This window comes from Sciurus vulgaris (assembly GCF_902686455.1).
Source record: "Sciurus vulgaris genome assembly, chromosome: X".
Taxonomy (NCBI): domain Eukaryota; kingdom Metazoa; phylum Chordata; class Mammalia; order Rodentia; family Sciuridae; genus Sciurus; species Sciurus vulgaris.
In genome coordinates, this window is record NC_136471.1 from 118,314,317 (window position 1) to 118,327,035 (window position 12,719).

At 38.8% G+C, this 12,719-nt stretch overlaps 1 protein-coding gene across 1 annotated transcript in view; it reads right to left on the reverse strand.

The window, feature by feature from the left end:
* Window positions 1-12,452, reverse strand: part of PDK3 (pyruvate dehydrogenase kinase 3) — a 96,942-nt gene extending 84,490 nt beyond the window's left edge. The window contains exon 1 of the mRNA XM_079122933.1: window positions 12,139-12,452. Coding sequence (XP_078979059.1) covers window positions 12,139-12,244 — 106 coding nt within the window. The 5' untranslated portion in view covers window positions 12,245-12,452. The remainder of the gene's footprint in view (window positions 1-12,138) is intronic.
* Window positions 12,453-12,719: the final 267 nt, after the last annotated feature.

The following is a 12,719-nucleotide window of genomic DNA, read 5'->3' on the forward strand; positions in this document are numbered from 1 at the left end:
GTAGGATCCCTGGCTGGACTGACTGAACGCCGTCTCCAGGAACCCTCAGCCCAACCGATCACTCCCTGCTTCCGGGGCCCTCACATCGACTGACTGCTCCCTGCCCCACAGGATCCCACAACCAGACCGACAACACCCCACCCCAAGGACCCCTGCCCGACCAACCGCACCCTGCCTCCAGGACCTCCAGCCAACCACGCCCACACCCAAGTTACAGTTCCCCATTTGCTGACACATTTAGAAGGCAGAGTGGCCATCTTGGATAATCCTGGAAGCTTTATCTCCACTTTTAGGTGGGGCAAATCCCATCCTGTGACACCTGCTGGAGACTGGAAGCTCATTGTCAGGTACCTCTCATATATCAGGCTACTGAAGACTGGGAGGTCTGAATACTATATGACTGTTATAATGTAGATATTCTTTTTTCTCCTTATTGAAAAATTTTAAGTTTTTATTTCTTTACTTTTCTCCTTCTTTTTTTCCTTTTGTTTACCTGTTCCCTCAAAGTCTCTTTCTCTCTTTTCCCATGCTAATAATCGACTTCTTTTGATTACACTCTCATGCTTTCTAAGATGTAGAACTTCTATATATTCTTTCTTATCCCATTAACAGCTACATCCTACACCCTTCCCCATCCTTTGTCCTCCATTAGAAACTGTAGACCTTATTGGAAATCTATTTGTTATACTGAAGATAATAATTGAACTCATTCTGTTTATTACCACAATATTGTTAACGTCCTCATAGGGGCAATTTGGTTTCAGGTTGCACACTGTCTGAACTGGGCACTGCTAATATTGATCCCCCCCTTAAAGAAAAGGTTTTAGAAACCTATAGAGTCACTATAAGCCTATGGGGGGGAACTGCAATACCCCAGATCTGCACTGCTAGAGGGGAAGATACATGAACAACATGAAAAACAAGGGAAGAAAATGATCCAAACAAATCTGGATTCCATATTAATAGAATCCAGTGACAGTATGATAGAAAAAATGTTAGAAAAGGACTTCAGATTATACATGATTAAAATGATTCGTGAAGCAAAGAATGACATAAGAGAGCAAATGCAGGCAATGAAGGGTCATACCAATAAGCAGTTGAAAGAGCAACTGCAGGAAGCAAAAGATCATTTCAACAAAGAGATAGAGATTCTCAAAAAAAAAAAAAAAAAAACAAATGGAAATCCTTAAAATGAAGGAAACAATAAACCAAATTAAAAAATCAATGAAAAGCATCACCAAAAGACTAGACCACTTGGAAGACAGAACCTCAGACAATGAAGACAAAATATTTAATCTTGAAAATAAAGTTGCCAAAAGAGAGAAGATGATAAGAAATCATGAACAGAATCTCCAAGAACTATGGGACATCATGAAAACATCAAATTTAAGAATTACTGGAATTGAGGAAGGCAGAGATACAAACCAAAGGAATGAACAACCTATTCAATGAAATAATATCAGAAAATTTCCCAAACCTGAAGAATGAAATGGAAAATCAAATACAAGTGGCTTACAGAACACCAAATGCACAAAATCACAACAGATTCACACCAAGTCACATTATAATGAAAATGCCTAACATACAAAATAAAGATAGGATTTTGAAGGCTGCGAGAGAAAAGCATCAGATTACATATAGGGGGAAATCAATATGGATATCAGCAGATTTCTCAGCCCAGACTCTAAAAGCTAGAGGGCCCGGAACAACATATTTCAAGTTCTGAAAGAACATAGTTGCCAACCAAAAATCCTACACCCAGCAAAACAAACCTTCAGATTTGAAGACGAAATAAAATCCTTCCATGATAAACAAAAGTTAAAAGAATTTACAAATAGAAAGCCTGCACTACAGAATGTTCTCAACAAAATATTCCATGAGGAGGAAATGAAAACAACAACGTAGGTCAGCAAAAGGAGGAACTACCTTAAAGGAAAATCCATTCAAAGGAGAAACCAAGCCAAGTTAAAAACCAAACGTAAGCCAAAATGACTGGGAATACAAATCATATCTCAATAATAACCCTGAACATTAATGGCCTAAACTCATCAATCAAAAGACATAGACTGGCAGATTGGATTAAAAAGAAAGACCCAATAATATGCTGCCTTCAAGAGACTCATCTCATAGATAAGGATATCCACAGACTAAAGGTGAAAGGATGGGAAAAAACCTACCATGCACACGGACTCAGTAAAAAAAAAGCGGGGGTTTCTATCCTTATTTCAGATAAAGTGGACTTCAAGCCAAAGTTACTCAGAAGGGATAAAGGAGGACATTTCATACTGCTTAAGGGAACCATAAATCAGGAAGACATAACGATAGTAAATATTTATGCCCCAAACAATGGTGCATCCCTGTACATCAAACAAATCCTTCTCAATTCCAGGAATCAAACAGACCACAACACAATAATTCTGGGTGACTTCAACACACCCCTGTCCCCACTGGATTGATCTTCCAAACAAAAACTAAACAAAGAAACCATAGAACTCAATAACACAATCAATAACTTAGACGTAACAGACATACAGAATATTCCATCCATCAATGAGCAAATTCACTTTCTTCTCAGCAGCACATGGAACCTTCGCGAAAATAGACCACATGTTATGCCACAAAGCAGCCCTTAGTAAATGCAAAAAAAATAGAGATACTGCCTTATGTTCTATCAGATTATAATGGAATGAAATTAGAAATCAATGACAAAATAAAAAACAAATTACTCCAACACCTGGAGACTAAATAATATGCTATTGAATGAAGCATGGATAACAGAAAACATCAGGGAGGTGATAAAAAAATTCTTAGAGGTAAATGAGAACGACAATACAACATATCAAAATCTCTGGGTACTATGAAAGTACTATGAAAGTAGTACTAAGAGGAAAATTCATTGCACGGAGCACATTCAAGAAAAGAATAAAAAGTCAACAACTAAATGACCTAACATTACAGCTCAAAGCCCTAGAAAAAGAAGAACAGAACAACAGCAAAAGTAGTAGAAGGCAGGAAATAATTAAAATCAGAGCTGAAATCAATGAAATTGAAACAAAAGGAACAATTCAAAAAATTGACAAAACTAAAAGTTGGTTCTTTGAAAAAGTAAACAAAATAAACAAACCCTTAGCCACACTAACAAAGAGGAGAGAGAAAACTCAAATTACTAAAATTTGTGATGAAAAAGGAAATATCATGACACCACTGAAATACGTAACATAATGAGAAGCTACTTTGAAAAACTATATTCCAACAAAATAGAAAATACTGAAGAAATTGACAAATTTCTAGAGACATATGCTCCTCCCAAACTGAACCAGGAGGACATACACAATTTAAACAGATCAATATCAAGCAATGAAATAGAAGAAGCCATTAAAAACCTACCATCCAAGAAAAGCCCAGGACCAGATGGATTCTCAGCTGAGTTCTAAAAGACCTTCAAAGAAGAACTCATTCCAATACTTCTCAAAGTATTCCAGGAAATAGAAAAGGAGGGTACCCTACCAAACTCATTCTATGAAGCTAATATCACCCTCATACCCAAACCAGGAAAAGACACATCAAGGAAAAAAGATTTTAGACCAATATCCTTGATGAATATAGATGCAAAGATACTTAACAAAATACTGGCAAACCATATCCAAAAACATAGTAAGAAGATAGTGCACCACGATCAAGTGGGGTTCATCCCAGGAATGCAAGGTTGGTTCAACATCTGTAAATCAATAAATGTAATCCATCATGTCAATAGACTTAAGGATAAGAATCATATGGTTATTTCAATTGATGTAGAAAAAGCGTTCGACAAAATACAACACCCCTTTATGCTCAAAACACTAGAAAAAATAGGGATAGTAGGAACATTCCTTAACATTGTAAAGGCTCTTTATGCTAAGCCCATGGCCAACATCATTCTTTTTTTTTTTTTTTTTTTTTGGGTGCTGGGGATCGAACCCAGGTCCTTGTGCTTACAAGGCAAGCACTCTACCAACTGAGCTATCTCCCCAGCCCCCCAACATCATTCTTAATGGAGAAAAACTGAAAGCATTCCCTTTAAAAACGGGAACAAGACAGGGATGCCCTCTTTTTTCACTTCTATTCAACATCGTGCTTGAAATACAAGCCAGAGCAATTAGACAGACTAAAGAAATTAAAGAGATACGAATGGGAAAAGAGGAACTCAAGCTGTCACTATTTGCAGATGACATGATTCTCTATTTAGAGAATCCGAAAAGCTCCTCCAGAAAACTTCTAGACCCCATCAATGAATTCAGCAAAACAGCAGGATGTATAATCAACACACATAAATCTAAAGCATTTTTATACATATGTGATGAAACATCTGAAAGGGAAATAAGGAAAACAACTCCATTCACAATAGCCTCAAAAATAAAATAAAATACTTGGGACTCAATCTAACCAAAGAGGTGAAAGATCTCTACAATGAAAACTACAAAATATTGAAAAAAGAAATTGAGGAAGACCTTAGAAGATGGAAAGATCTCCCATGTTCTTGGATAGGCAGAATTAATATTGTCAAAATGGCCATACTTCCAAAGGGGCTACACAGATTCAATGCAATTCCAATTAAAATCCCTATGACATTTCTCATAGAAACAGAAAAAGCAATCATGAAATTCATCTGGAAGAACAAAAGACCCAGAATAGCCAAAGCAATCCTGGGCAGGAAGAGTGATGCAGGAGGTATCACTATAACAGACCTTAAACTCTACTGTAGAGCAATAGTAACAAAAATGGCATGGTACTGGCACCACAATAGACAGGTAGATCAATGGTACAAGACAGAAGACACAGAGTCATACCCACATAACTACAGTAACCTCATACTAGACAAAGGTGCCAAAAACTTACAATGGAGAAAAGATAGCCTGTTCAACAATGGTGATGGGAAAACTAGAAATCCATATGCAGTAAAATGAAATTAAACCCCTATTTCTCACCCTGTACAAAACTCAAGTCAAAATGGACCAAAAATCTAGGAATTAGACCTGTGACCCTTCACCAAATAGAAGAAAAAGTAGGCCCGAATCTCCATCATGTTGGCTTAGGACCAGACTTCCTTAACAAGACCCCCACAGCACAAGAAATAAAAGCAAGAATCAATAAATGAGACAGATTCAAACTAAAATGTTTTTTCTCAGCACAGGAAACAATCAATAATGTGAAAAGAGAGCCTACAGAGTGGGAGAAGTCTTTTACACACACACTTCAGACAGAGCACTCATCTCCAAAGTTTATAAAGAACTTAAAAAACTTTACACCCAAAATACCCAATCAATAAATGGGCTAAGGAAATGGGCAGACACTTCACAGAAGAAGATATACAGGTGATCAACAAATATATGAAAAAGTGCTCATCAACCCTAGTAATTAGAGAAATGCAAATTAAAGCCACCCTAAGATTCCATCTCACCCCAATTAGAATGGTGATTATCAAGAATACAAGCAACAATAGGTGTTGGCGAGGATGTGGGGAAAAAGGCACACTCGTACATTGCTTGTGGAGCTGCAAACTGGCGCAGCCACTCCGGAAAGTAGTGTGGAGATTCCTCAGAAAACTTGGAATGGAACCACCATTTGACCCAGCTATCCTACTCCTCGGTTTATACCCAAAGGTCTTAAAATCAGCATACTACAATGATGCAGCCACATCAACGTTCACAGCAGCTCAATTCACAATAGCTAGATTGTAGAACCAACCTAGATGCCCTTCAATGGATGAATGGATAAAGAAACTGTGGTATATATACACAATAGAATATTACTCAGCCACAAAGAAGAATAAAATTATGGCATTTGCTGGTAAATAGATGAAATTGGAAAATATCATGCTAAGTGAAATAGGCCAAGCCCAAAAAACCAAAGGCCAAATGTTTTCTCTGATAAGTGCATGACAACATATGACAAGGGGGGTGATGGGGGGAAGAGAAGAATGAAGGAACTTTGGATGGTGTAGGGGAAAAAGGGGTGGGAGAGGGTGGGAATGGAAAAACAGTAGAACGAAACAGACAGTATTACCCTATATATATGTGTGATTACGTGAATGGTGTGACTCTACACTGTATACAACCATAGAAATGAAAAGTTGTACCCCATTTGTGTACAATGAATCAAACTGTGTCTGTAAAAATAAAAATATTTAATTAAAAAATTTATCACATAAAAGAAATGAATTGATTCACAAACCTAAACCCAACTTTACATTTAAAGACATATTTAAACCTGGGGGTGGGAGGGAGGCAAGAATGGAGGAAGGAGGGACTGTATAGAGAGAAAAGAGGGGTGGGAGGGGTGGGTGGAGGGAAAAAAATAACAAAATGAATCAAACACCATTACCCTATGTAAATGTATGATTACACAAATGGCATGCCTCTACTTCATGTGCAAACAGAGAAACAAGATGTATCCCATTTGTTTACAATAAAAAAATAAATAAAAATTTAAAAAAGACATATTTAAACCAAAGTAATTCAAACAGATTGAAATAAAAGGACAGCAATCCTGTACCAGGAAAGAGAAACAAGAAAAAGATAACTAGATCTCAATGTCAAATAAGGTAGATCCAGGCCAAAAACACATTCAATTAGTAAAAGGGCAGCACTCTCTAATGCTAAAGGGGTGCATCTCACAATGAGGACATAGCAGTCAATGAACATCAAATACAATATTAATGGTCATAAAACAAAAGCCATAAGAAATATATGGAGAAATTGAATCATATTGTTAGGAGACTGACCTCTTATGTTTGACTCACAACAAATCAAGTGGATAAAATATAAAGGTATATAAAACCTAAGTAACATAATATGGTAGATTTGATATAATAAACTCTATAATTTGAAAGCATAATCTTTTTTACTGCCCAAGGAACATTCGCAGGAAATGATCACATACAGGGCTACAAACTGAACATCAATAATTTACCAATTATTTTCTGATAACAATGCAACCAAATTAAAACAATTAAAATACAGAACGCGCCTTTGCTGGAAATTTTAACAAACAACCCTTAGTTTATGTAAGAATAGACATTTGAAGATGCAGAAGGGGGAAATCATCAAATACATACATCAGCTGCTAAAGCAGTGATAAGAGGAACAACTCTAACCTTAAGTACTGAAGTAAACAAGAAAACAGAAAAGAAACTATCCAATTTTTTAAAAAAGAACAAAATAAACCTGAGGCACAGGGAAATAATAAAGGCAAAGACATTAATGAACTAGAAAACAACAGCCATAAAGCTAAAAAATAAATCCAAATAATCCATCAACTAACCTAATCAAGAAGTGGACAGGGAGAAAAAATACAAAATTACAAAACAAAGGGGAAATGCCCACAAGGATAATTTAAGGCTGTCAAGAAACTACTATCTCAGCTATCCATACTGACTAAAAACCTCCATGACCAGGATAATTTTCTGGAAAAAAATATTAAAACAGACTCTAGAAGGAATAGAAAACCTATATAGAGAAAGTTGTCAAACAGCACACTAATCTTAAAAGGTTTCATACAGATATTCCACCAAATCTTTAAAGAGCATATAATTTAAGGAAAAAATTCAAAGAATTGGTGTTAGTAGAGAAAAAGAAAAAATTTATCTTTCTAAAATAAATGTGACTTTTATAAGGAAACATAAAAGCCTGCACTTAAACACATATCTATAGACAAATAACACATGGATACCAATATAATGAACACAGGATGAATAGTTCATCAAACCACTCTACTTCTGTATATGTTTACAACTTTCAATAATAAAAAGCTAAAATATAGAAACATTTACTCAAGGAGAAAAAAATTCTAGAAAAAAAAATGTCAGATACCATTTTTTCACCTATCAAAAGTTTAACAATGTGGTAAAAGTATTTAAAAAATAGGCACTCTCAGAAACTTCTATGGAAAGCAATTTGACAGTGTTTATCAAAATTATAAATGTACATCCCCACTGATGTAGAAATCCCATGTTTAGGAATTTGTCCTATATACACTTAGACATGCATGAAATTACAATGCACGTAATGCATTGTAGCACTGGTTATCATAGTAAAGACCAGAAACAATCTACTAGCCATCAATAGGGAGTTGGCTAATTATATTAAATCCATATAGTCAAGATCTCAGAAGTCATAAAAAAGAAAAAGGAAGTTCTATAGGCACATATGTGGGAAACTCTCTAAAGTAGTAAGTTTAAAATACAACAAACAAAGGTATAAGCTGCCAGGCGTGGTGGCACACACCTGTAATCCTAGTGGCACAGGAGGATCCCAGGTTTGAAAACAGCTTCAGCAACTCAGCAAGACTATAAGCAACCTAGTGAGACCCTGTCCCAAAATTAAAAATAAAATGGACTGTGGATATGACTTGTGGGTAAACACCCTTGGGTTCAATCCCTGGTACCAAAGAAAGAAAGAAAGAAAGAAAGAAAGAAAAGTAAAGAACAGAAAAAAAAAAAAAGAATAAGCTGCCATTTATACAAAAAAAAGAGGCTAGCGAACAGAAGCAGGAAGCAGGGTTTTCTGCTTATGTCTTTTTACATTTTTTGGAGAAGGAACCATATGACTATGATCAGTGGCCAAAAAAGAATATTTCATCTTAAAAAAATTCCACCCTTTGGAATATACTACTGTATTATCTCTATAAATTAATTATCCATTTAGAACACTTGCTATTCTTGATACAATTGCTGGGTGTCAGGCCATATTTCTACAAAAGATTTGAGTTCAAGAAACTTATTATTTAAAGGGCTTAGAAAAATACTGCATATAGATGAAAGGGAGGCTGTAGATTAGAGTGAATAGTATCTAGTTAGTAGTTTTTAATGCTTTAGAATGACCTGAGGATCTTCTAAAAACACAAATGCCTTGCACCCACTCTCAGACCATGACATCAGAAATTCCTGGTGCGATTCCTTGCTCTAAAAAACCACTGATCTCAGTGCTTTAAAACAGTGTATCTCAACAAAGAACCACCCAGGCGACCCTTTGCTCTCCAGCAGACATTTAGCAATGACACCATGTTTGGTTGTCAAAACTTGGGGTGGGGGCATCGAGTGGAAAGAGGTGAGGAATGTGGCTAAACCTCTTACAATGCTCAGGACAGTCGCCCACAACATTATGAGTTGACCTAGGATATCAAGAGTACTGAGGCTGTGAACCCCTGCCTTAAAATAAAATCATTCTAATTTACATGAATATCACTAAAATACATATTTTAGTATATGTATGTAACAGTATATTAAATGGACTGGAAGGATGCATACCTAATTATTGGTAGTGCTATCTCTGGCAGGATATTAGTGCAGTTGATTAAAGGGGGTCTTTGGCTTTACTTGCAATTTTTATGCCTTAAGAAACTAGTAGCATATAAAATAAATCTTAAAAGTTAGTGATACAAAAAATTTAAATAAAATAAAATCACTGCTTCTGAAGTAAAAGTCATTTTCAGTCCTCACTCTTAAAAATAAGAAATAATCTCCTTATTTACTAATGTGGGACACATTTACATAAGAAAACTATTTCAGTGGCCATAGAAACTACAATTTATTTGTTAATATGGTTATAGAAAATACTATCAATAAAAATTCTATGCACATCCTTTCTATGGTCCCTGTCTAGTTACTCTAGCCAAAGCTTATGCCCCATTTAGCTATAAACTTCTCAAGGAGAACAACATAAAGTTCACAAACTAGAAACCTGTGGCCCAGTGCAGTTCATCCACTTTGTTTACACCAAAGGTCTTTTAAAATATAAACCAAACTGGTGCCAATCAGCTGCCCTTTTTAGAGCCAGCCATATACCAGGAGTTTGCCACAATCCCCACCTGGCTGGTTTAATTCTTTCACCTACTGCTCCCCACCTGGTCCTATAAGCATTTGAGTTGGCCCTCCCCTGCAGATTTCTTCAATCATACAGGGAGAGGATCTCATTACTCCTCTCTCTCCTCCCTTTACAATTATCCCTACATCCATTCTAAATGTTCACCCAATCCCCTGTCAAAACAGAACTTCTATCAAGAGACAAAATTAAGAGAAGAGTAGAGATGGACTTTTTTGACAACTCCCTTCTTTTAGTTTTCATGTCATTAAAGCTCAATGCCACCTGATTTGTCTCTGGGTGTTACAAAGTTTTAGTTTCTAGAAAAATCCATTACAAGTATATATAGCACTTCTCTGTGTGTCCTTATATGGAAAAGACTTAAAATTACTATGCTTCTCTCAAGATCCTGGATGAGTGAATCCCTCTATCCCACCCCCCCAAAATAGGTCAGAAGACTTTTACAGGTAAATCAAAAGATTTCTGCAATTTTCTCTTAAAAAGCACATCCCTTTTCCTTGAAATTATCATCATATGGTTTTGGAGCTGTGCACTAGGGATTATCTGATACAATCAACACATTTTATTAATGAGGAAACTGGACCCCAGTGAGGTTCAGTCACTTAGTTAAGGCCAAACTCTGAGTTAGTGGCAGAGGCAGAATTAAAATATTCATTTCCAGACACTGGTCCCATAGATATTCCACTATAACACTAACCCCCACTGTGGTTTACATACTCAAGTAACATCCTTGCCAAAACACCTATTAACAGGGGTAGAGAGTCCCTGCCACAGAAATAAATTAACAGAAAATTCAGCCACACTTTTAAAGTTAGCACAAACTGAGGGTGGAAGGAATTGGGATTTAATTCCAGGTTCCTGTCATTGTGAATTAACATGTCCCAGTTTACCCTACCAAAAGGTTGATACCTTCAAAATAATTTTCTCTAAACCATAAATTAGAGATGGAAAATATGCCTATTTATTAGCAACAGCAACACTTTCATTCTAAACTCTGAAGTCAGGACCTGCCTCCAACCTCTAAAATTCTACAAGTAGGTAGGGATGGTAAAGTCTGATATTGAAAAGCTCTGGGGAGACAAGTTTAAGATGCAAAGATCAACATCTCACTGAATTTTGACTCTCATCATCCGTCTGTGGCAAATTGGTTTCTAAAAATGTAATTTGGTCTCAAGTTCAAACTATTCCTCCCTTCCTATCCCATCTTGTTTAAGTATAGACACCACATTTTGCATATTCCAGGTCTTTCTGGAATGTTCTACCTACTCTGTACTTTAGTTTTTATGCCCAACAGATACCATCCCTTGACATTTATATAAAATTCATTAAATGAACATTATTTTCCCTTGTGTGCTTAGCACATCTTTGCTGCTTGATTTTATTTTCCTTCAGGGATGTCAAGCTCCATTCTGATACCTGGGTGCACACTTTTGTTTTACTTTCAGGTGTTGCACAACTGCATTTAGCTGCGGTTGGAATGGCACCCTCTGGGGAAACATGATCCAGTTAACAGAAGGCGGTGGAATCTATTTCCTTCTCAGCTAGGCCTAAGGCAGGTTGGGGACCAGGGTCTTCTTTGCTTCCCCAATCTATGGAAGATGACTGCCTGCCCATTTGATGGGGGAAGATGGATGGAACTCCAAGGTTAAGGAGCTATGAGAGGTGCTGGAACCAAGGCCACAGTTGTCACAGACAGTGCTCGGACACTAGGAACCCACACGTCAGCTCCTTCCCAGCATCAGGGAATTTGCAGTCCAGGCCTCTGGCTGCTCTAATATAACATAATGGAGACTACAGTTCGAGTCCTCCCACTCTGGCTACACGGCAGCAACACCTCAGAGCAGAAAAGGAACAAAATGCCATTGCATAATTTACTCAACCTCAAGGTGTTTCTAAACAGCTCTTCGCCAAACAAAAAAGAATCTAAAATTAAAAACATTTCAAAGTCACACACATTTCGTTCTGAAGTTTTATGGGCGGTGAGGTTTGTGTCACGTAGATTTAAAGCTAATGACGACAGGTTTGGGGAGTCCCGCCTGAAATGAGAGTCCTTGAACGCGGCTTCTGTGTCTCCGGGTTAGCCCTCCGCTGGTGTGACGGTGCCAGGCCCTACCCCTCTGCGCCCCGAAATCCAAGCCTGGGGGAGAGCTCCTGGGCATCCCCTAGCCCCGCCCGCGGTTCCCACGGACTTTGCCCAGAGGCTGTAGAGACCCAGGAAGCTGGCCGGGATGGCGGCAACCTCACATCCCGGGACCATGGGGGCCTGTGGCCCCGCACTCACCAAAGTCCAGGAACTGTTTGATGGAAAGCGGCGACGGCGAGAAGCGCGAGTAGCGCTCGATCTGTTTCGGCACTGGCTGCTTCAACAGCCACTGGAACAGCCGCATCCTCACCACAGCAGTGCACAGACCCGCTGAGACTTCCGGACCGCCGCAAGGGCTGGCACAGCTGAGCCGCGCGGATCCAGCAGGCTCGCCAGGGGCACACCTCGGCCTCTCAGTCTCAGAACCGAGGGTTGCAGGCACCGCAGCAGCAGCAGCAGCAGCAGTAGCAGTAGCTCACGGGCCGCGGCCGGCCGCCCGCGGCTTCCCTAGGTCCCGCCCTCCTGGGCGGGGCCGGCCGCCGCACGTACACGGCGCGCGAGGGGTGCGGGGGCGCGAGGGGCACGCGGCTGGACGCGCGCGGCCCTGATTGGCCGCCGCCACCTCACAGGCTCTCATAAGCCGGAGTGAGGCATCTGAGCCTGTCTCTCTTGCTGGTGGGACTCAGCCTGCACTGGCAAGTGTCTCCGCCCCCGTCCCTGCCCCGGGCCAAGTCCTCAGAGGCTGAAATGTAGACAAGGTGCTAGGAGGCCAGAAGGAC